Below are 25,229 nucleotides of genomic sequence, written 5' to 3'. Positions count from 1 at the left end.
CATAGCCAGTAGAGAGCAGTTGTGTAGGATTATATATGTGATTAAAAATATACATATATATATATGTATATATATGTTATTATTCACTCTTCCTTCAAGAAATGTCCAACACAAATTCACAAAAAATTAAAAACAAAAACAGCACAAAAATTAAAAACAAAAACAAAACATCCATTCAGGAAAAGAGCTAAATCCATAAGACACTATAATGTTAATTGAATCAGCGAAATGCAATAATCCGACATGTTAGTTCTCACATTAATGTGGAAGAAATAGTGGTGTGTTGGGTTCTTTGCTCATAAAATATGGGAAAGGAAAAGCACTGGAAAATATTGGGGGAGGGCATCTTCTAGGTCTAGAATTGCCCAGTGTATTCTGAGTGACCAATTTTTTCACTTTCCCGTGGACAGGATCGGTGAGTGATGATGACTTCTGGTAACACTTTTACAGAGTGGATATCACAAGGCATGGAATAAATAACCAGCTTGCCTTCAGTATCAGGCGGAGGAGAAAGAAGCATTTATAAGGGAGCTAAAGATGCTAGGACCTTGAACACAAATAAAACATAAAAGTGTTACATTTTAGAATCATCTCGTGATAACAGCGACCCCATGTGGTAAATAGAGTTGAACAGAAGAAATGCTTCACAAAAGTCAACAGTCTCAGACACAGGCAATTTATGAAATGTCTGTCATACTTCTTTGTTAAATGCAGTAGCCAGTAGTTTGGCTTGGTCACATGGACCACGGAGGATCTAGACAAACTAGTCATAAGCATGTCTCTGGACACGTTATTTGGGCAATTTTGTGCAAATCACTTATCCTCGAAAGGCACAGTTTCTTCATCTGTATATGAGAGACTATGGAGATTAATTAAATGAACATAATAAAGTTTCTTCTACACTATAGAGTTCTATATAAATACAAACTAGGCTTAATATAGGAAATAACAAGACCAAAATGATCTTATTTTCTCAAGCCAACAAGTAGAACTTGATGTTTCTATGCTGCTGTCTATTAACTCACTTAGGAGAATATTACTGGACATCAAGCAACTAGAGGAAGAAACACTAGAAGCTTTTCTATGTTGCAGCCTTTGGAATGAAAGTAATCATTAATGGTTGTGTTGTGTTATGCATTGAATTTTGCCCCTCCCTACTTCCCTGCCCCAAAAAAGATCTGTTGGAGTCCTAAACCCTAGTACCTCAGAATACGATCTTATTTAGAGTTCAGTATTTACAGAAGTAATCAAGTTAAAATGAAGTTTTTAAACAATAAGTTCTACAAATTTAAAAAAATGAAGTTGGGAGGAGGGTATATAGCTTAAGTGGTAGAGTGTATGCTTAGCATACACAAGGTTCTGGGTTCAATCCCCAGTACGCCCTCTAAAACATAATAATAAATAATAAAAGACTGCATTACGATGAAAAATAAAATTATTTTTAATGAAGTTATTTGGTGGGCGCTAATCCAACATGACTAGTGTCCTTATAAGAAAAGGGAAATTTGGACACGAAGACAGATGCAAATAAAACAAAACAACGTGAAGAGACACAGAGAAAAGACGGCCATCTACAAGCCAAGGAGAGAGGAGCCTGGAACAAACCCTTCCCTCACAGGCCTCAGAAGGAAACAACCCTGCTGACACCATCATCTTGGGCTTTGAGCTTCTAGAACTGTGAAACAAGAAATTTCTGTTGTTTAAGCCACCTGGTTTGTTGCAGTGGCCCTATCAAACAAATATATGGTGCTAATGACTATGTTATATGTCATATACGCTCCTCTGGAAAGCCTTTTTAGTGTTCACTCCTGGGTCAACACAGGAGCATATACGTGCATTAATGTTATTTGTTATATATATTGTAATAAAAAACTAAAACCCTTATTAAAGCAAATTTTAGAAATTTCCTGAGATTAAGAAAGGAAACCATGCCCTATAGCAAAAGTCACCAACCAAAGAAATATTTTGAATTTTTAAAAAATAGGTTTTTCTCTGGTTATTAAAGTAATGAATTCTAAATTTCAGAATTTGGAAAATATGGAAAAGTCTAAAACCTAAAACTTATATGTAATGCCATATCCCAGAAATATTATTGATAATATTTGGATATATTTCTTTTCAGTCCTTTGTCTATGCATAAATATTTTTTGCAAAATTGGATTGCATGTGTACATACACACAAATACATACACACACACACACACACACACACACACACACACACATTTGGGTGCCCTGGAGGGTTTTAACTTAATGTTATTTCATAAATATTTTGCCTGTCAATAAATATACATAGAATTTCAATTCTAACTGAAAAATTCCTCAAAATATTCCATGATGGAGATGTATTATAATTTACTCACCAATTTTCCTAGTATTAAATATTTGGATTTTAGAAAGAATGCTATGACAAAGACCTTTGTATGTAAATCTCTGTCTAAACTTCCAACTATTTTTTTTAGAGTAGCTTTTACAAAAGGAATTTCCTTGATTAAAGAGTAAGAATATTTTAAGATTCTTGGTAAGTATTAACTTACTCAATTAAACAATATTTGTGGAGTCCCTACTCAGGTCAGGCACTGAACTAGACACTGGACATTCAATGATGAGAAAGATCCAGTGGTCTAGTGAGAAGAAAGAGAATTTTAAAAGTAGCAATAGCCCTTATGATAACTACCTTGATAGGGAACGTACAGTACTATAGGAACATACAGGTACTGAAACTGCTTAAATTGTGGAATTCCAGGAACCCTTCTCAGGCAGAGTGACACCTAAACTAAAATTTAAGAGAACAGAAGGGAAGAACCTGGTAACGACTGGGTCAAGTAGGAAGAGGCAGAAGGAAGAGCATCTAGACACACCTGGAAGCGAGAGAGTGAATGGCACTTGGGTAGACAGTGGTTCCACTGTTTGCTATAGAAAACAAGCAAACAAACAAACAAACAGGGAATAAGATTGACCTGTTTTGTTTTGTATCTTTTGTTTAGAGAAGGAGAGAAGATGAAGCACTAAGCTTTGCACCACTTAATTTTAGGAGCTTCTGGATTCTTGCAGAGAACCCAGTGAAATTCATTATACAATCGGAAAAAGAACAGAGTGGGGGCAGAAGATGGCTCCATGGAGGGTGGTTCTTCTTGGGCAGAGGTGCCCAGGCAAGGGCAAGTTCTCACATGATGGAGAAGGTAGCTGTCCACATTTAGTGTTCTCAGGAAAACCAGGACAATTTTCTGCTCCCCTCCCCCAAATGTTTCTCTACCCCTCCCCTTCTCTAAAATGCTTAAAATTGTATTTCAGGGACAAAAATAGTGATTCCACAAGTAATTTTTTGAAAAGTTGTTGCCTGAATGCAATTTAACCACAATATAAATAGATAATATTAGCACCTTTCCTAAAAGCAGGTTTTTGAGTATAGAAGACTCACATACAGTCAACCAGAGCTTTTCCCAGAATGCTCTAAATTGGACAGACAAAGAGAAAGACTGACAGACAGAGAGGTCAACATTAAGTCCAGGCCCTCTCAAGGGTATACATAAGATGTGAACTTAGGAGCCTACATGTTTAAACTACATATTTAAATTTTCCCTTGATTCAAATTCTCCCATTACATACTCTCTCTCTCCTTCCTTCACAGCTAATTTACCTCTACTTTTTTCATCTCAGACAGCATTCTGTGCAATTCTCAATCTTAGCACTTACCGAACTGTTCGTTTACTATTCGTTCCTAAAACAAACACTTTTTAAAACAGGGACCATTTTGGGAGTTAGGGCTATACCACTGCTGAAATTACAGTCTCACGAGCCAGTAGGCTCATGGAGAAGTGGAGTGGTTAGACCACACACCTGAGAGGCAGACTGCCTGGGTTTCGATTTACTGTTTATTAGTTTTGTGCCTTGAGAAAGATACTTGTTCTCAGTGCCTTACTTCCTTCATTCTGTAAAGTAAAGCTTATGTTAATAGTTGTGAGAATTAATTGGGTTCGTAAGTGTTTGGGATCACACCTGGAACCTCGAGATCAAGGATGGCTTCTTTCACCTTTTCATGATCAGTGCTCAGCACAGCACCTGGCACAGAAGGATTCAATAAATACTTGCCAAATGAACAAATTCTGTGGCTTTAAATGGTAATTTAGTTATGATGAGTGACATATCCTAGACCGGCACTCCTCCTTGTGGAGGGACATCAAGGCTTCAGGAAAACGTTTTTTCTGTACTCAGAGGTTTGTATTCAGCGATGCCTGCAGCCCCCACCACTGTGTCTGTCACAGCACGGAAGTACAATGCGGAGTCGCTCCCTTGGACAGACGCTTTCTTCAGGTGGAAAGGGGTTTGGCTCTTATTAAATTCAGCTTCAAAACCGTAGTTGCCTTTAACCAGGTTGTCCCCTGCGATGTATTTCAGAAGGAACTGGAGACCTTGGCTGGGATATTGGACATACCAAAAGCGATAAGGGGTCCCAGAAAGGGAATAGGCGCATTTCACAGTCAGTGGCTCCCCTTCGGCGCCAGTGATCGGCTCTTTCAGCTGAGTCGCTGACTGGGCTCTCAGTCCGCCTGTAAACTAACCCACACTGCATCAGCGAAGCTGCTGAAAAGAACATAAGTGGACAATACAAGTGGGAAAAGGGACGGGAATATCACTTACTCAGTGTAAAGAGAATCGCAAGCGTCGAGATGCAAGCAGAGGCCATGGCTCAAGCTGAGCTCGACAGGGGCTCCTTTCCAACCCACCTTTGCTGGAGATACGGCCTCCGCCCAGAGACTGGGTTCTCAAAGAGTTACCAGCACCCCTCTGTCAGCACAGCGTTTTGCAAATGGCCCTGGTGTTCCTTGCACCTGTACCTTCTCTCTGTTGAGCAAGCTCTTGCTGGGGCTCCTCAAAGCTCCATGGGAAGCAAAACTGCACCTCTTACAACCAGGGACAAAACTCACACTGCAGCGCCCCCTAGAGCCCACACACAGAACCAGGTGACTTTACTGTCAAGCAGCAGATGCTTCCAGGTCTTAATCACTGACGTTCGGGTTTACAGCTGCCCTATCAATCAGGCAAAACGTGGATATATGCCAAATGTATGTATGGGAATATCTATACAGCATTCTGATCAATGTATAAAGACAAATAAGTCCAATTAAAACAACAGTCCAGTATAAGCTTTAGTGCTGTAACTATATTTTCCAGGTAATTGCCCACTCTCTGCTTCTTCCGTCCTCTACAGATGCAGCACACACAGCATGCAAGACTATGCCTAGATAGTGCTGTGACTCAGATATCATTTACCTACAGCCACTTAATGATGAATTCTGGGAGCCACAAATGAACCAAGCTTTTAGGAGGTTTATATTTTTAATCTTGCTCTAGACATACTGGTAATTCCCTTGACAGTGCTGTTGAAGAGATCCAAACATCTCATGGATAGATGGCCTAGGCTGCCTTCTAGAATTTTACCTCCAGATATTCGTGTTTTACTTCTTTTTAGTTTGGTGTCCCTCTGTTTTATGGGGAAGCTCTGAGGTTGAGTTATTTTTGTTTTTTTGTGTTTTATTTTGTTTTAATGGCACAGGAGCAAAGAGAAAAATCATGTGACTGGCATATTATAGGTGCTCAATAAATATTTGTCAAATGATTAAAATTTTAAATAAGTACACTGAGCTAGCAGAAATCCATATAATGAGAATTGATTGTACATGCTGGACACCAAGCAATGGAGTAAAGGCTCTGTTTACCTTCATTCATTATAAATGAATTTTCTTCACAGAGGTCCTCTCTTCCAAGGGTTCACTCCAAAACTAACTGCCTTGGCATCCTGGTAATTCCAGGAGAAAACCTTGAAAGTCAATTTATTCTCACAAATTACTATTGAGTTCCTACTATGTGCAAGACATAATTTGCATTTAAGAGATAAACAGGGAAACAAGACTTAGCCCTTGCCCTCAAGAAACTTTCCATTCATTTTGGTAGATGGAATACTAATTCAGAAGATAAACCGATAGCAAACTGAAGTATTTTTCTTTCTCTTACTGGCTTACTTCACTTAGAAAGAGAAAGAAAAATACCACATGATATCACGCATATGTGGGATCTAAAAGAAAGAAAGAAAGAAAAAGAGACACTAATGAACTCATCTACAAAACAGAAACAGACTCGCAGACATAGTAAACAATCTTATGGTTACTGGGGGAAAGGGAGTGGGACGGAATAAATTTGGGAGTTGGAGATTTGTAAATGTTCACCACTATATATAAAAATAGGTTAAAAAATTTCTTCTGTATAACACAGGGAATTATATTCAGTATCTTGTAATAACCTTGAATGAAAAAGAATACGAAAATGAGTATATGTATGTATATGCATGACTGGGACATTGTGCTGTACACCAGAAATGGACACATTGTAACTAACTATACTTCAATTTAAAAAAAAAAAAGAGAGGAAAAACTAAAGTAAAATGTGCTAGAATTGTAGCAATGAAAAAATCCCTAGGGATGTTCCATCCAAATGAGAAAAGAAAGGACCTCACAAAGCTTTGGGAATTTAGCTAATTAAAAAGAAGTATTCTAGTTCAAGCTGTAATAGGGACAGGGATGTGCTTCACAAGATGTTCCTCTTGAGTGCAAGGAAAAAAACGAGACTTAGTGTTTGCGCTTATCTTAACTTTTTCTAATTTCTACTTTTGTTTGTCATGTTCATTATCATAATCTATATGCATATAGATGTACCTGTGTTGGAAGAGTAACGTATTTCACTGATATGAATACCTTGGGACCATTGTACTACAGGGAGCTTTTCTCAGCAGAGGGAACTACTATTCAGATTTGTTGGTTTTGAGCCTACAACAGTGCTGCTACACTGTTACCTTAATGGCTTGTCCCTACTGGTCACTTTATTTTCTGCAACCCAGACAGTTAATAGAGCTTCAGAGACACGGTTTTCAGTTGGGCTCTTTTCCCTTAGCTCTTTTTGAGCTATAAAGCTACTTAATCCTAGGGTTCAAAATAGTATAAAATATTTTGCCTCTTTATGTCCCACTTGCTGTCGATGGAGCAAAATATCGAGTTCTTTTGAGACTCCCTCTATCCCCTGACGTACAGGATGTTCTTAAACATAAAAAGTGGTGTCCATTCAGGTCTGGAGATTTGTGAAGCAAGGAGATGTGTTGGAGCAGTATTTCTTGGCAAGAATTGGAAGGACTATGGTATACTAACCGTCCTAGTCCCAGTGCTGCTGAAACAGAGCACCAAAAACCAGGCAGCTTAAAACAGCAGAAATTTATTGTCTTACAGTTCTGGAAGCTAGACATCCTAAATCAAGGTGTTAGCCAGGCCATACTCGCTCTGACAGCTCTAGGAGAGAGTCCTTTTTTACCCCCTTTGAGCTTCTGGTGTTTGCTTGTCATCTGTGCTGTTCCTTGGCATTTAGGTGCACCACTCCCGCCAGTTGGCCATCCTCTCCCTGTGTCTCTTCACATTGTCTTCCTTCTTCACTTGTCTGTCTCTGTGTCAAAATTTTCCCTTTTTCTAAGGACACCAGTCCTAATGACTTTATGCTAGCTTTATTACTTCTAGATCTTATTTCCAAATAAGGTCACATTCTGAGGTACTGAGAGCTATGACTTCAACATACCTTTTTCGGGAGGACACAATTCAACCCATAACACTAACCCCTGGAAGAAAATGGAAGTAATTCTGCATTCCAATCCCCACCCATTCTCTGTGGTTCCCTGATCCTCAGAAACTGAAGAAGAGTAGCCAGGTGGGCTCCATGGCCCCACTCAACCCTCCCACAAAAAAGAAATAAAGCAGTGAAGTTAGAGAAGGTAGGTCCCATAGGAGCAAGGAAAGATACCCTACTGTGAGAGTGAGTTGGGGTCTTAAATCTCTCGTGGAGCCAATGGTAGATACAGATAGCCCTCTGAGGAAGTCCTTAGACATTTGAAGAACTAGGTGAGCTATGGCCCCCAAGAAAACTTCACCGTCAATGCAGATTCAACTAGCAGTGAACAGAGCAGATGGATCCAGGGAGACCTCAGACAGCCCCATGCCACCTGCCTTGGCCAGTTAGGTAAGCCCTCTAGCCCTGTTTTCATGTTTAGTCTCAGGAGCCCTACAACAGTTTTTTCACCCAGGAATTTTTTTTTATTTTGTTTTGCATTTTGGGGAAGTAAACCTCCAAAACGATGGCAAGCTCTATACACATACAAACTCCCAAGATCTGAGAGTACACGGAATTTTACTCCCTGTTGAATGCTTCACTCTTTGTCACCATGGAACTGAGAGCTTCGTGATACCTTTAAGGCTGAGCCATCACTGCCGCTCTCTTCTCTGTAATTCCTCTCATGCTGCATTTTCCTCTTCTTTTATTTCGTTCCTTTTCCACTTTCACCCTTGGATAATAATGTCTTTAGTGTTCTATATTTGAGCTGGAAAAAAACCTGGTTGGAAGACTAGTAGTTGACTGTTTAAACAAGAGAATCAAAGCACCAATGTAAAAGGTAGGGTTTTCAATACACCACACACACACACACACACACACACACACACACACTCCTCAGTGAATTGAAAATAACTTCCTATATGAACAAAAAGAATTTCTGTCTCTTTTCTTGCATGACAAAGCAATGAGAGGGGCACCATTTATGGAGCAACAACTGTGCATACACATGGCACCGTGCAGGACTCATAAAGAAGACACACACATACATCTCCTTTTCAAATATTTCATTTGGTTAAAAGATAAATCTAACACACTTTTAAACAAGCAATAATCCAAAATAGAATATGCCTAAAAAATTAGCATGTAACTGGTACAAACATACACCAATTTATATTTGCATACCATGGAGATATTTGGATATTACTGAAATTGGTTGAAGCCTCAAGATCTGGAGTCCAGAGTCTGGCATTCCCAGATCAAACTTGGCTGAGCAACAGAATCATCAAAGAGATATTTATGGAAAATACAGATTTCCAGGCCCTCCTCCTGCAAACCCTGATTCAGTTCACCTGGAATGCAGCAAAAAAGAATCTATTTTTTGAACAAGATTGCAGAGACTTCTGATAAAAAAGTTTTGGAAACACTGATCTACAGTAGGACTTTGGTCCCTAAAGTGGGAGGGACACATCTGGGGAAAAAGACAAAAATAACTTAACAAGAATATGGGAAGAATATATTACAACTTCTATTTTTTTAGTTTAAAAAATCAGAAGGAGATTGAACTTTTCTAATATTTCATATACCGACTGACACTGGCATCCTCACTGGGTCTGTATGTTAGATTATAAAACATAAAATATCCTGAGGGAAGGACTGAGATTCCAAACTCAGGGCTGTTGATAGTAGCCACTCTCATTCATTCCCTTTCAGCTTATTGTATTATCCAGTGTTAACTAAAGTACCCTTTATATATTGAGACATGTCTTGAAAATATTCCTGCGAAGAGCCTGAAGCTAGCATATAATATTTAAAATGCAAAGGCAGAAAGCAAAAAGAAAATGGCACAGTAAACGTGACTCTTCATCCTATCACAGTTCATCATCAGCCATTTTACAAGGGAAAGCAAATAATCTAACCAGATTTTGAAAGAAATGACTCAAAAGTATTCCAATTATCAAGAAGACTATTTAAATTGTAACAACTTTGGAGAGTGATGATGGTAACTAGACTTACTGTAATAATCATTTCATAATGTATAAAAAATACCAAATCCTTCACTATGTTGTACACCTGAAACTATATTATAGTATGGCAATTATAACTCAATTAAAATTAAATCAAATTTTTTTTAAAAAAGACTATTTAAAACATGGATTTATAGAACCATTATTGAATCCCTCCCTAAAAGTATATTTTCCTATGTACATTTACTAATATATAGTTTCTGAACTCAAATTATTTTTCTAATAGCAGTGCCAAATGGAAGGGCTTGGGGAATGCTGAATTGGGGGTGGTGGGGGCAATAATTATTGCTCATCTCTTTTCCACCCCCTGCAAAGGCTGTGATCTCTCAGTTTCTGTTCAGTGCTTTACGGGTTCCCTGCCCCTGTGTTTGCCAGACCACAGTAGTAAACAGCAGCATCTGCCAACCGCACCTGGGGGATGAGCAGTGATGAGGAGAGCCGCTCGTAAGTCATGTTGTAGCGTCCCTGATGGGAAGGCTTGGAGCCCTGAATAAGAAGCCTTGGTGCACATCCTGGGAAGTGAAGGTACCAGAAGAAGTTGTAAGCATTGGATATAGAGTGATTACAGTAGATTTCTGCCATGGCTCCCTCTGAAGTTACCACGGTGGAAGGCTGAAATACTTGGTCCTTGCTCTCTGCAACTGCAGGAAACAAAGAAAGAAGGTTGAGACTTCTATGCTGCTATTTGGCTTGTTGATTGCCCCTTAGGTACAGTAAGTATTAATGAATCTGGTCCAAATTTTAAAACAATGGCATCCATTTTTCCAACACCAGAGAGTAAAAGCACCTACTCACCCTTCCAGAGAGAGCTGAGGAGGAGCCCCAGCCGCACTACTTCCAGAGTGCTCCGCAAAGCCATGGCCAAAAGGCAGCTGGTCCCAAGCCTCAGTCATAAGTGTGATGCTCTCCAGGAAGCTGCCTTAAGGCTGCCTGTTTTCATTTTTCATTTTCTTCTGTGTCGGTGACATCATCAGCCAGAGTCTGTGAACTGTAGAAGGGTGACTACAGTCCCAAGGCTACTTAACAATGACTTAAACTATGTTTTGTTCTGACAAGGTAGTATTAAAAAGGAATATATCCTTTCCGAGGTCACCACAGCTGTTCAGATTTAATCATTCCAGAAGCTTGCTTCCTTCACCAAGAGTGTCAGAAGGAGTCTCATAATTGATGGGAGACTGCTTCGTCATTCAAACTAAAGTGACAAATTCACACAAAAAGTGTGCTAAACTTATCACGTGTGATATAATGACATTCTAACATGTTAAAAATAATGATCATGAAATCTTAGTAACTGTAACAGATGAACAATGGGTTTTTTTTAAGGCACAAAAAATACTATGTAAACATATTCATCAAAATTTGACTCCTTGCATCCAAGGCGATCTCTGGCATAATAGGGAAAGAAAATCTCACTAATAACTTTCTGAAACCCAAAGAAACTGGATCAAGAAAGACCCAAAATTGTATTTGGAGGTGATCTCTTTTGGATGGTACCTATCCTCATTTTATAGCCTGATACCGTCTGCTCTGCTGTTAATAGGGGCTTAATAGTCCTACCTCTGCTTTTATACAGATTTTCTTGGGATTTTATTTGAAAAAGAAGAGTAAGCAAGGTTTGTGGCAATTCAGTTTATTCAGCAGAGTTTTTATGTGTGCTACCACCGTCTAGTGGGCTACACGGGAACTGATGGAAAATCAAATCCCCAAGCAGACTCTGAGACAGTCTTTATAGCTTCTCACATCCTGAAGAGATTTCTTGCCCTTTGCTTTTGTTCAAATCCCTCATCCTTACTCAGTTTCCATAGGAACAAGAAGGCTATCCAAAGGGAACAATTGCCTTCTTGGAAAGTCTTCTGGTTACCAAAAGGTGTTCTTCATTCAGGTAAGTGATTATTTAAAACATACTTCCATAGAGTGAAATATTTCTTTTTCTTATCCTAAGGTGGTTGCTTTATTCATTTCCTTGTTTTTTCTTTTCTTTCTTTCCTTCTTTTTTTTTTTTTTTTTTTTTTTTTTTGATAGTCTCCCAGGCTAGGAGAAATTAGTTTCTACTCTAGGCTTTTTTCTTTTTTTTTACTAGGAGATTCTTTAATAATGATAAGATGATTGATAAGGTCCAACAGAGACTTTTAAAATACACATATATAACCACAAAAAGCTTCCAAATAAAATACAAAATTCCAATATGGCTGTAAAATTAGAATGGAGTCATCAAAGACAAGGTGGCACAGATTCATCTAAATGAAAAAATAATATAGCTTCTGTGATTAAGTTGAGCTCTGAAATTTCTGACAACTGAAACATAAGAGGAAATGCAAGGAGAATACAATTATACGAATAAGCTAAGTGTTCAAGCAGCTTCCTCCCGAAGCCAAGAGGTCTATAGCTACAGATAAAACTGTTTTCAGATTACTTCTGTTTCAAGGTTTCTAACTACTGCAAAATAGTTTACCATGGGCTTCCTCTACATCTACCTATTCAATCCCTAGTGATGGACTCATAAGCTGCCTATAACTCCCATCAACACAGCAACAAATATATTTTTATATTTTTCCTTATTAACCATATATAGGGATATGTATCAATCAAAGACTGTCCCGTGATAGTACATACACATACTCAATATCACTAATTAATCGTTCAAAGTTGTAATAACCACATACACTTCTACCAATAGTACAGGAACAGTCCAGTCTTTCCAAACCCTCAACAACTTTTGGCATTATCAAAAATATAAAGCTGTCTAAAGTTTACCAGTATGCTGAGTATGGAGTTTCATTTTAATTTGTATTACTCTATTCGCAAAATCAAATCATTCATGTTTTCCTTTCTAGTGTTACCTATTCAAATGATTTGCCCATTTTTAAATTAGGTCTCCAGTGTTTTTCTTGGTAAATTTTGGGAGTTCCTCATACACTGATCCCTTGAAATCACAAATATCTTCTTCTAGTGCACCCCTAGTCGGTTAACTTTGTCTATGGCATCCTTTTCTAAACTAGAAATTCTTCATTTTTACAAAGTCAAAGTTAACACTTTTTTTTTCACTTTATGATTTGAGTTTTAGCGATCTTGACCTACAAATCATTTCTCACCCAAGGCCATAAATGTAATTTCCTGCATTGTATTTTGCTATCTTTATAGGTTTTTCTTGTACATGTAGGTTTTAACTCATCTAAATTCTACCTGTATGTATGGCATAAAAGGAAATGCAACTTTATTTTTCTACATAGAGCAAAACAGTTTTCCCAACACTATCTACAAAATAATCCACCTTTCCCCCACAGCTTTGTGGTACCATCTTTATTATATATAATGTTACCTATGAATTTGGTCTCTTCTTGAGTTTTTGCTCATTGATCGAGTTGTTTCTGTAGCACTGCTGTACTATTTTTATTGTCTTAACTTTATCAAGCAATATGCTTTATCAAGATCCTCCTTTAATCAGTCAGATATTCAGTCAGATATTTAATCAGTCAGATATTCAGATGCAATTCAATAAAATCTACTCTGGCTAGTTTATGCAGATAAAATATATTAAGAGATATAAGGTAGCTCACAGACTCTTCAGAAGAGGTAGGTAGTGAGGATTCAATGCTAAATAGTCAGAAAGAGTGCTCAAACCCACCACAAGGAATGCTCTAATCAAGCAATCAAATGTCATCACTGTTCAGCCCCAACACCACAAATTTACTTCACCAACCACAAGGACACTCAGTACTGAATATTCAAAGCTCTTCCATTGCTACCCTGCTAAAAGCAGTCCTCACTGTACACATTAAAGGATACATCTGCACACCTACTACTGGGGGACTATAATGAGCAGTAATAATATTAGTAGCCACCCCTATCTTCCTTACACCATATCGACTGAAATAAAATGCTCATCCTAAAAGTTGAGAGTTACGTTTTATTTGGCAGACATTTCTGAGGACTTAAGCCCAGGATGACAACCTCTCAGATCGCTCTGAGGGACTGCTCTGAAGTGGCAAAGTAGAAGCCAGGATATATGAGTTTTTGCAACAAAAACCAGGTAGTCAGAACATCAAAAGATTATTGTTAATTAGAGAAAGCCAGATATCTCAAGTTAAGGGATTTACTGCTTTTCTATATGTGGGAAAGTGCAAAGGTCTGGGTTCATTGAAATCATTCCTTTGCTATGCACCTAGCTATCTAGGGCCAGAATCCTGTTCTTTCACATCCTGAGCTCCCTCACTCACTGTTAGGGGGTGGCGGTAGCAGCTGGTGACTTGGTGGCCACAGCATTCTCTGTTTACTGGTATGGCTTGCAGTGTTTTTCGTTCACAACCATAAAGAGAATACCCCTAAAATGTTTCCGTTATAGAGACTTCCTTTGTAACTTAGTACATGCTCAACTTCTGAGAATGTTCCATGTGTGCTGGAAAAGAACACATACTTTTTGTACACTTCAGGGGGTTCCCTTTGAGTATATTTCAATCGGCTTCTACCTCTGAACTACTGTCTCTGCAGGGAGCTTAAAATCAGCACAAAGTGATGACTTGAGAGCAGTTGCTTTGCCTGCCCCCTTCACTCTTCTCTCCACCGTAGCTCCCTTACTTAGCAAAATTTTCTCTTCCCTCTCCAAGTGACAAAAAAAGCTTCGTAGTTATGAATGGAGAAAAAATAATATGGAAGGGAAAGGAAAGGAGAAGGAAGAGGATTCTGTTGACTTCATGGGCAGCAGCCAGCCAAAATGCCTCTGTATACACTGAACAGACACTGTGAAATGACCTGTATGCATCTCGTCTAAGACTTAAATATAATGCTTACAACAAGACAAGATTCTAACACATTTGAGTTCTTCCTAAGATAGCTTGTGTCTTTCTTAGGCCATAAAGAGAAAGCACCCAAAATGTCTCCATTATAGTGTTTAAGGCAGTGATTAGAGAATAGTACAGAATGTGCTCATTATCATAAGGAGGGGTACATGGAGATGGGGTGGGAGATAATTAAAGGAAAAAAGAGAAGAAATAATGATTGTGTGCCCTCCCACCCCCTGCCGATGGCAAAAAGCAATATATATGCAGCGTGGTCTTATCTGTGAATTCTTCAGATTCTTCAAATAGATTTTTATAAAGCCTATTAAAAATTAAGTACTTACTGTAGTTGGGTTTTGGTGGGAAACGATGAAAAGGTTGTGCTCTGTGACCCAGTTTGACAGAGTCACAACAGAACAGCATAAGTGAGGTTGGTGGGAATGTCAGAGTAAAGATTTCCAAAGGTCAATCCTTCATAAAAGCAGTGACAACACTGGTCAAAAAATAATAATTATAATTGCAGATTTGCCGATACTAACTACTGTATATAAAATAGATAAACAAGTTTCTATTGTATAGCACAAGAAATGTTATTCAGTAGCTTGTTGTAACTGATAATGAAGAGAACATGAAAAGGAGAATTCACTTTTAGATACTAAACAACGTTCTCCTGTGTGTGGCTAGGCTTTGTGATTCTCTGCCTCCGGGATACGTTGTGTGTGCATAGCTTGGCTCATCGGCTACATTGATTGCTTTGCATAAGTTAATCACCTCATAACCACATTTTTAATAAAGCCCACTGGGAAACCCAACTCCTTTGTTAACTACCATTCTTACCACAGAGAAGCATTTAGAGACCAGAGACTAATCAGCGAGACAAAGAGTTACAGTGAGTCGCTAGGGGCAACCCCTAGTCTTACCTAGGATGCTGGCATGGGCCAGAGGAACCCAGGGGATTAATTACAAAGAAGATTTTTCCTCTGGGTTATCTTAACAGGTAGTCCTTATTGGCCTGTAATTTGTCAAAAGTAACCACACTCTAGGCTTCTCTTTTCTCTGAACTTTTTGTATTCAGATTACAAACTCCTAACCTCTTGAGGGCCATGTGACCCAGCAGAGCAGAAGCAAATTACCACCCTACCACATGATTCCTTTGTGCACAGCTTCATTCATCATTAAGAGAAAGCACCGTGTGCAGGGAGGATTCTTAACCTAGATTATAGTTAAGTACTTTAGCAGGGCCCCATGTGGGAAGATAGTCCATACAATTCACGTATTCTTTTCATTTCCAGCTGAATTAGTCTGTTGTCTTAGGCCCAATTAAGGTGTTATCTTAGGCTCAATATAATACATTCCTATCATCTAAGAAATTTGGAGCTTGAAAAAGTCTCAGAGTCTACCTGCTGTAGCACATTCGTTTTGCAGGACAAAAAGCAGACACTCCAGAAGGATACATGACTTGCTAAGGTCACACAGAAAGTTTGTGATGAAACAGATCTAAAGCTAGAAAGCTAGTCCTCTAGTGAAGAATTTTTCCAACAAAATCGTAAGAAGGTATGCCACATGAAGACAAGGGTGGGGAAAAAATAAGAGTTTGCTTTAATTGAATTGTGGTTAGGAAAATACGATGCCCTATTGTTTTTCCCTCTGAAATTTTGAAATCTCTCTCAGAGTTTCCCTTTTCCCTCCATTCTGATTGCCATTGTTCTTATAAACTCATACTCCTAGTGCTACCAGTCTTCTTCCTTTGGCTTCCATATCCCAGGCATTCCTATTTCTGATCTATCCTGGATATCACTGCCAATTTATCTTCCTCAAAGAAAATCTTGTCCCACCCTATTCAATAAAATACACTGTATAATCTTAATGTCACTGCTGGGCTTAATTACCCACGCTGTATCATGTGAAGGGAGATCTAATTATATTTTTCTCCAAATCTCTATTTAATGAGTCCAAAATAATTTGTTTAAATTTGTCTGATTCATTGGCTTATGCTCTCCTTTTAACCACATGGTCATTTTTCTTAGATATAACAGATTTATTTCTGGGCTTTTTGCTGTTGATGTTTCATGAATCTTTCAGTTAATTATATATGTATTTTCACCTTTGTAGATAATCATGTCTATATAAATTGGAAAAACAAACTGTGATATATCCTCACAATAGAATATTATGCTCGTATCTGAACCATTGATATGAGAAATGACATAAATGAGTCTCAAAACAATTATGTTGAGTGAGAAAAGCCAGACCAAAAAATAAAAAATAAAAAACAGTACATACTGTCCAGTTACATAAAATTCTAGGGATTCTGGGAAGGGCAACTGACTGATAGTGACAGAAAGCACTATCAGAGATGGGGAGATGGGGATGGGAAGGGGCAGAATGAAGAATTACAAACAGTCACAAGAAAATTTGGAGGAGTGATGGTTATGATCATTAATTTGTGGTGAAGAAGAGGAGTGCATAGTTAGGTATTCAAAATAAATAATTTATTGATGAAATAAAGAATAGTATAGTAGCACAATCAGGCAACAGGACCAAGATTTTTTTAAATTTAAGTATAGGGAAGGTTTCAGCATGTTTATAGGCTGAGGGGGTTGATTCAGTGGGAATAAAATTGAATATATCAATGAATGAGGTGGTAAATGGTGGAGTACAGTCCCAAGGGAGAATGGAAGATACTTACCACAGAAATTCAGAACCTCCTATACATAAAGAATTTGGGAAATGGCCCCAGGTATACAAGGTGCAGGTATATGTCTGAGTCTCCTTGGCAACTTCAAAGTCTACATGCATTTGCCCAGGTGCCTTTAACACCAATTCCACCACTAGGATGTTTTCCAAAAGTATCTCCACTTTTCAAGAACTTCCCTTTAAAGCACCATCTTACTATAGCCCTTGAGCATAGACTGCATTTAGGTCATAAATTCAGTTTAAAACCCTGTCAGATTTCTCTCAGTTCTAAGCCCTGCTTTGCTACATCACTCCACTTTGCTCTGCACCCAGAAGCAAAGGCATACGTTGGTCTCTGAGCTTTTCTCATAGTGTAAGTTACAGCACAGACTTATGTGCTACTCTGATTCTATTCTGCCCCACCTAGGAGAGATGAGCTATCGGAGGGGACATTCTCATTTTGATGAGAAAAATTCTGGCCACGATAGGTCCATAAATTGAATGCCCCTGCTCCCCACCTTCGGTTGGATTTCTGGTATCAAAGAATGATATCATGAATGATGGGCCTGAGGCTGCAGGAGATGGAGACTTTTCCCCTTTCCTGAAATAGCATCAGGGAGGGGTGTAGAACTTGAAAGATATCAGGTCTGCATACCACTGAAGGAAGAGAAAAGTAAGATTTTAAGGAATAATGGAAAGATTAGCATGTGACTTTCATACAAAAGAATACTCATGAGTTGAAAGATAGCTAAACTGAATGTGCACATTTTAGCATATTTAACTCTGCACTCAGCATCTCATCATCATAAAAACACACATGCTAGAGCTAGAAAATACCTACTACATCTAATATAACTTCCTGGCTTTTTGAACAAAGATTCTGAGAGCAAAAGGGTGAAGGCAATCTATCAAAATCACACTTCTAGTGGAGGCAGGCTAGAACTCAGATTTCTTGACCATAATCAGAGTCCACAGCCCAGGCACAGTCAGGAGATCTGTGCACACCACAACCTTGTTTGTTATCTCTAGCCTAGTTTTCAAGGACCCTTGCTAAATTCAGTAAGACAGTGAGATGAAGAAATTACTATGACTTCCTCACCACAATCTCCCATGTATCCATTAATATTTCACACAGTAAACTCTCATAAACACATCATTTATTGAACATCTACTAAAGAACAAGGTTTATATTTAATTATATTTAATTTATTTAATTATTTAAATAACTAAATTAGCTAAACTTTATTCCATTTATTTTAGTTATACATACACACTACACATATAGTTGTATTAATGCATTTGTCTTCATATCAGTCCTATAAAATGGATTTACTACTTTCAATTTTCAGTAAGAAGAATGAAGATTGGAAACATTGAAGCAAATTTCCCAAGATCACTCAATTAGTAAAAGGCAGACTCAAAAATCCAACTTTTTGTGATATCAGTTTCCATAGTCTTCCCTCTTCCACACTGCCATTTTCTCCCTTGTAAGCATCGCTGTAATTCTTACCTAAAAATACAGTATTTATATTTGCATGAATATTTGTATCCACAAATCCTGTAAATGTTTTTCAGTATCCAGATGGTGAAACTAACAAAAGGAAAATTTTTCATTGCTAATGATTTTGTTTTCAAACCAGTTTGAAGACCTATCTTAGGATGGGAGCCTGGGGTTGGGGATGGGGGAATGGACTAGAATCATACTTTAATTTGCTTATTTCCATGGTTGCTACAGATAAGCCCTTCATAAATGTTTTCAAGACTGTAGAAGTTGATTAAAATATATATTAGATTATATATGCAATAGTGGATATAATTTTCAGAGTGATGTCTTTTCTAAGGGGCATTTGTGGTCTCTATTAAGGGAATTAGTTTAGATACCTCCTAAAGTGGGGTCAAAAACATTTAGCACAATTGTTATTGTTTGTTAACACTCCCACTTTATGTGCATTCCTATGTGCAGTTAAGTCTCTCTAAACTAGAGTGATTGCCACATTAACAAGAAAGTGAACGTGTAACAACTGAAGTCATTTAGCATCAGCACCCCACAGAGAGCAGCCCCAACACATTGTTTCTTCCCAGTTCTGGTTCTCATCTGTCTCGTTCTGGAGTGAGGTGGACTCCTTCATCGTGGGAAACCAGCCAGACACAGTGATTCTAGAGACACGGGTCTTTTCTATTTACACTAGACAACAAGAGAAAATTGTCCCTCCCCAAAGCTCATTGGCTCACTCTGTCAGCGAGTGAGAAAAATTCCAAATTAAATGAGTTCCTTCAGAGTTAGGACAAAGGTTTCTCTAAGCAGTGAATCTGTGGTTTTAAAAATTGGTCATGGTTTTGTGTCACAGAGGCCATTCACACCACTGTGGGGGAAAAAAAGGACGAAAACAGAGATAAGCATGTTTGTATTTGTTTCTGAAGTCCATTTTTTTTTTAAGTTTAGATCAGAATATAATCTCTAGAAGCAGTCTCAACTTAAAATCATAGGATAATGTTAAAAGTTGAAAGACTCTAATCTATTCTTTTCTCTTCCTCATTCTTCTCCTACAACATTTTAGAGGAAAGCAAAGGCCAGATTTAATCTGGTGGATTTTTATAGTAATATTGGCTGGTATAGTGGTGGTGGTGGTGGTGGTGGTGGTGGTGACTGCGAAAGAGAATGAGAATAAATGATAAGGAGCTAGAAAAACTACACCTGTGAATGGGAGGGATAGCCTATATATAATTAGCCTGAAACTAGAGAAGCTTCTAAAGAATAAATTCTCACTTCTATCACAATAAATAAGAGAAACAATTTAGCCTCTTAACTGTAGATAAGGCAATAACATCCTATGTCCCATAAAATAATATGAAGTTCCACTTTTTTCACAACAACTGGCATAATGTTTATATCTTCTCATTATTCTACACAATCAGGCAAATTCCAATTACATATTAAGCTTTCAATAATAATATTAATTAAGATTTGAAATTGTATGAACTAAATTGGAAGAAAAGCAATACAAAATATAACTTCTTTCATTGTCCATATCATAACATTCAATATAAAAAGTTTTTAATATCAGCATCAGTGTTGATGTGATGACTGGAGCTCTAGCAGCTATCTTGGGCAACATGGACAAGGTCCACAGCCTAGAAACGGTGTATCAGAGACCTGGAAGGAGTCTGGGGAGGTCTCTGATTTCCTAATCATCATACCATACCTGCAATGCCTACTCTCTAGACTTATTTTATGTGAGAGAAATATAAAATTCTATCTCATTCAAAAAAATCATATCCCTGTTACTGAGGCCTTCATTTGTTTATGTGCCATCTGAGATTTCTGCTTTTCTACTTCATTTACCTGTCTATCTCACCTACATGCAAGAGCTAGGAATAGAAAAAGAGATAAAATGAAAATCTACACTTTACAAATGTAGGTAATGTTCATGTGGTTCAAAACCTCAAAAGTATAAAAGGATAAAGATTCTCCCTCCCACTCTGGCCTCCCAGACAACGTAATTTCCATCCTCCATGTAAATACATAAAGGTCTTAAATAGGTGTTCTGATCACCAATTCTAGTGTGTGTTTGAGAGATGGAAGGAAAAGAACTGTCCAAATCGGAGCCAACACAGGAGACAGTGTCAGATTCCACAAGTTAAGGATTCAGTCCTACAAGATTGCCTCACTTCTACTGCCCACCTCCTCCACTTTGGAAATCAGTCACATGCCCAGGTCGTTGTACTTCTGACTGACTGGCTGTAAGTCAGAGTTCTCACTACCCCTGCCTTCCTTGGGTTTCATTAATTTACTAGAGCAGCTCACAGGACTCAGGAAACATTTAGTTTACTAGGTATCACTTTATAATAAAAGGCTATAACTCAGAAACAGCCAGATGGAAGAGATGCACAGGTTAAAGTATGTGTGAAGGGGTGAGGAGCTTCCATGTCCTCTCCAGGCACACCATTCTCTCCACATCTATACCTGTTCACCAGTCCAGAAGCTCTCTGAACCCTGTCCTTTGGGTTTTTATGATGGCTTTATTACATAGGCATGATTGATAAAGGTATTGGCTGTTGGCAATTGGGGGGGGGTCGTAATTAGGTTTAATTATTTTATTAATTTTTAATGGAGGTAATTGAATCCAGGACTTCATGCATGCTAAGCCACACATTCTGCCACTGAGTTAAACCCTCCTCCACCATTGGTGACTGATTCAATCTCCAGCTTCTCTCCCCTCCCAGGAGGTCAGGGGAGGTGAGACCAAAAGTTTCAACCCTTGAATCAAGTGATTGGTTCTCTTGACAATCAGTCCCCTTCTTAAGGGCCATACAAAAGTCACTTCATTAACATGAGAAAAACCACCTTTCTCACTTCTCACCACTTAGGCAATTTAAAGGATTTTAGGAGCTTTATACCAGAAATGGGAATGAAGACCAAATATTTATTTCTATAATAAATCACAGTATCACAATTGACTTTAATATTGTTATAAACTTTTATTAGAAATTAAACATGAGGTTTTAAACCTGTACTATTTTACATCCCTTCCAGCAACGTATAGAAGTTCCAATTTCTCCACACCCTTGCCAATACAACTCATTGTCTGTCTTTTTTATCACTGCCATCTTAGTGGGTATTAACTGTTGTCTTATGGTTTTGATATCCATTTACCTGATGACCAAACATGATGGGCATCATTTCATGTGTTTATTGGCCATTTGTATATTTTCTCTATAGAAATGTCTATTCAGATCATTTGTCTATTTTTAATTGGGTTATTTGTCTTTTTATTGTTGAGCTGTAAGAGCTGTTTGTACACTCTAGATATAAACCCCTTATCAGATATACGATTTGCAAATATTTTCTCCCATTCTGTAGGTTGCCTCTTCATTTTATTGATAGTATCCTTTGAAATACAAACCTTTTTAACTTTGAAGAAGTCCAATGTATCTATTTTATTTCTTGTGCTTTTGGTGCCATTTCTAAGAATCTGTTGCCAACTCCAAGATTATGAAGATTTACTCCTATGTTTTCTTCTAACAGTTTTATAATTTTAGCTTTTCCATTTAGGTCTACAATTTATTTTGAGTTAAGTAATTACATAGAAGGTAAAAATGTAAATTGGCTATTGAAAATGTAGAATTGCCTATTTGAGGTTGTGGCCAAAAATTTAAGGTGAGGCCATCTGTACAACTGTGTGTTTTCCTTCATCTGGTGAAGAGACTGAAGAACTGAGTAGTAGTATTGTATGTATGGATCATTTATGTGGATGACGGCAAATGCCAAAGTCTTAGAGGAGGGAGGTAGAGTGGCCAAGAGGACAGCTGAAGATACAACAAGAAAGGATTGCAGATGGAATAGTCTGATAGGATTTTCTTCAAAGAATAGAGGTTTTTTTATGAAGGAGGAAAGAAAAATTATCTGAAGAATAGATTATATATATATATAATATATATATCTGAATCACTCTGCTGTACACCTGAAACTAACACAACATTGTAAATCAACTATACATCAAGTTAAAAATTTTTTTAAGAAAAATTATCTGAATCAGCAACTGTTAAATAAATAATTTGTTAAAGGACATCTATCAAAACTTGAGTCCTAACACAGGAGAAAGAGCTTGCACTACTCAGGAGGTCTGCAGAAGACAGGCACATAGATCAGGGATGTGAAGGTAACGTGCAGAAAAGAGGTTGAGGATTCTACTTGCAAAGTGCTAGCCAGAGGGCATAGTGAAGAGCCAGAGAAAGATAAGAGTTTGACTAGGGAAAGTACCAAGCTTTAAGGAGATAAGAGGTAAATAGCAGTTTCAAAACTTCGAAGACTGAGATGAACAGGCAGACAGGACTTGATAAAATTAGACCGGCTAGTCTCTTTTGAGAGAGAACGGGGCAGGTAATGAGATCTAATTGTAGCTTCCTCTTGGAGCCTGATTTCTGTGCAATTTGTTGTGAGGGGCAGAATAATGGTCCCATTATGAACATGCAAGCTCTATTGGTTCCCTTCCCTTCTGCTGTGAGGGGTGTGAAGGCTGGGACCGAAGGTCATGTCACACCATTAATTCCCATTGTGATTACTGGGCGATATAATGTCAAAGGTTTTTTCAAGACCTTTTGTTAAGTTCCTCATCTTGCTCCACTGTATTGTAAACTCCTCATAGGAAAGAATCGTTACTCATATGGACCTTTTTATCCCATACTCATAGAGTACGTGCAATATCTCATAAGTATGATATTGCACATACTCTAGGCTATTGCCTGCTGATTGATTGCTTTTAGTAGAGAGTCAGTGACGTTTCAGGAGTGAGAACCATGTCACTTTGACCTTTGGAATGGAGACAACAGAACGGAGAGAAGGAAAGAGTCAAAGAATACCAAAGAATGAATAAGGTCAAAGAATGACAAAAATGTATCTCTTCCCTACACCTATAAAAAATTTCTATATGATTTAACAAGCAACTTTTTAATTGAGATATAAGTAACATATAACACTATATTAGTTTCAGGTGTACAATGTAATGCTTTGATATTGGTATACAACACACAGTGATCACCACAATGTCTAGTTAACATCCGTCACCATACAGAATTACAAAATTTTTTCTTGTGATGAGAACTTTTAAGATCTACTCTCTTAGCAACTTTCTAATATACACTACAGTATTATTAATGATAGTCAGCATGCTGTACATTATAGCCCAATGACTTATTTATTTCATAACTGGAAGTTTGTACCTTTTGACCCTCTTCACCCATTTTGCCCACTCTCCATCCCCCACAGCTGGCAACCACCAATCTATCCTTTGTGTCTTTGAGCTCTTTTTTTGTTCGGTGGTTTGTTTGGGTATTTTTAGATTTGACATATAAGTGAACAAGCAAATTTTTTAAGTGTGCGTCTTTCATGGATAATAAGATCAAAAACTATTGCTCCCAAAAAGGAATAGCACCCAAGTGAAGTAACAGATTAAGTATTGGATTCAGCAGCAGAATACCTGAGTTCAAGCCCTGGTTTAGGTGTTTACCTAACATGCAAACTCTGGGAAAATCACTTAACATCAAGTCCAATTTTTCTATAACACTCCCTGCCTCACAGTGGTGTTGTGAAGATCAAATGAGATGGTAAGTGTGAAGAATTTTTCAAATGCTAAAGTGCTATGCAAGTTTTAACAATTGTTTTCATTTATTCTGTGGAGGAAATAGGAGCACACAATTTTGGAGCATGAGGGACTTCCAGAGAAGAAAAGTCTGAGTGGGACACCTCAGTGGCAGTCTGTGTATGGTAGAGGGAAGAGTCAGGCCAGGGGAAATGGCTACAAGAGGAAGGGGAAAGTATAGAAACCATAATAAAAGGAGATCAAAGATTAATTTCTCAACCTTGCATTTTACTAATGACAGTAGTGATAGTAATTATCCTCTAATCCGTTGAATATAAGTTTATCTATATTGCCCTTGGTGTATTATGCTGTGATAAAGTATCTCAATTCCAAATGTTCAGAGAATTATTATGGACAACATATCTCTCTTCCTAATGTTTACCCTGATTGCCAAAGTGACAGTACAATAGAAGTCCCACATTACCCAAGCAGCAATATCTGTAAGTTCTGGAAACTCCAGATTTTTCAGTACAGTCAAGTCTGGTCTCTGATCAATGATAATGAATCCAAAAAGAAAACTGGGGGAAAGGACCCCACGCCAAAAGTCCTTGGAAGAATTTTTGTTCACTTCTGACACTTTCCCTCTGTTACCATCTTCTCTTCCATACACTGCTGCATGGAGAGTCAGCTAAAAGGCTTACTTCCAGCTCCATACCCTTTACTTTGGATATCCTAACCATCCCACAAAACTATTCAGTCTTGAAATTCAAATTATAACCTTCATCTCTGTCCTCTGGATTCTTCTTTTACCAACCTAAGCCACCAAACTCATATATCTAAGCAGAGAAAGCAAAATGAGAATTAGAGCAAGGGATTCTAAATTTTCACTGTTATCTGAAGTAATGAATAAGTAATGCCAAAAAATTACAAAGAGCCACATGCTTTGCAAAGATTTCAAGAATTCTAAAAAAATGTGACCATTTTTAATCATGTTTTATGGATGAGAAGACTGAGGCTCAGAGGTTAAA

General features: G+C 37.9%; 1 protein-coding gene and 1 gene segment (V, D, J or C); both read right to left on the bottom strand.

The window, feature by feature from the left end:
- Window positions 1–4,188: 4,188 nt before the first annotated feature.
- LOC116664433 lies at window positions 4,189–4,687 on the bottom strand. The segment is given in 2 exon segments: window positions 4,189–4,550; window positions 4,642–4,687. Coding segments are annotated over 2 exon segments (408 nt in total).
- A 5,210-nt stretch (window positions 4,688–9,897) lies between these two features.
- LOC102514844 (T cell receptor alpha variable 2) lies at window positions 9,898–10,576 on the bottom strand. Its single transcript, XM_032481665.1, has 2 exons — window positions 10,467–10,576; window positions 9,898–10,312 (listed from the first exon to the last, which is right to left on the bottom strand). Exons 1-2 carry the CDS (start codon window positions 10,528–10,530, stop codon window positions 10,017–10,019), a joined length of 360 nt encoding a protein of 119 aa, XP_032337556.1. The 5' UTR covers window positions 10,531–10,576; the 3' UTR covers window positions 9,898–10,016.
- Window positions 10,577–25,229: the final 14,653 nt, after the last annotated feature.

The sequence above is a fragment of the Camelus ferus genome, chromosome 6 (genome assembly GCF_009834535.1).
Source record: "Camelus ferus isolate YT-003-E chromosome 6, BCGSAC_Cfer_1.0, whole genome shotgun sequence".
Taxonomy (NCBI): Eukaryota; Metazoa; Chordata; class Mammalia; order Artiodactyla; family Camelidae; genus Camelus; species Camelus ferus.
This window is presented reverse-complemented; position numbering and strand designations above follow the sequence as displayed.

Excerpts from the sequence above, each read along its gene's own strand:
- LOC102514844 (XM_032481665.1), bottom strand. The coding sequence starts at position 10,530 with ATGGCTTTGCGGAGCACTCTGGAAGTAGTGCGGCTGGGGCTCCTCCTC. Across the intron at positions 10,313-10,466 it reads CCTCAGCTCTCTCTGGAAGG|TTGCAGAGAGCAAGGACCAA; the intron begins GTGAGTAGGTGC and ends TGTTTCCTGCAG.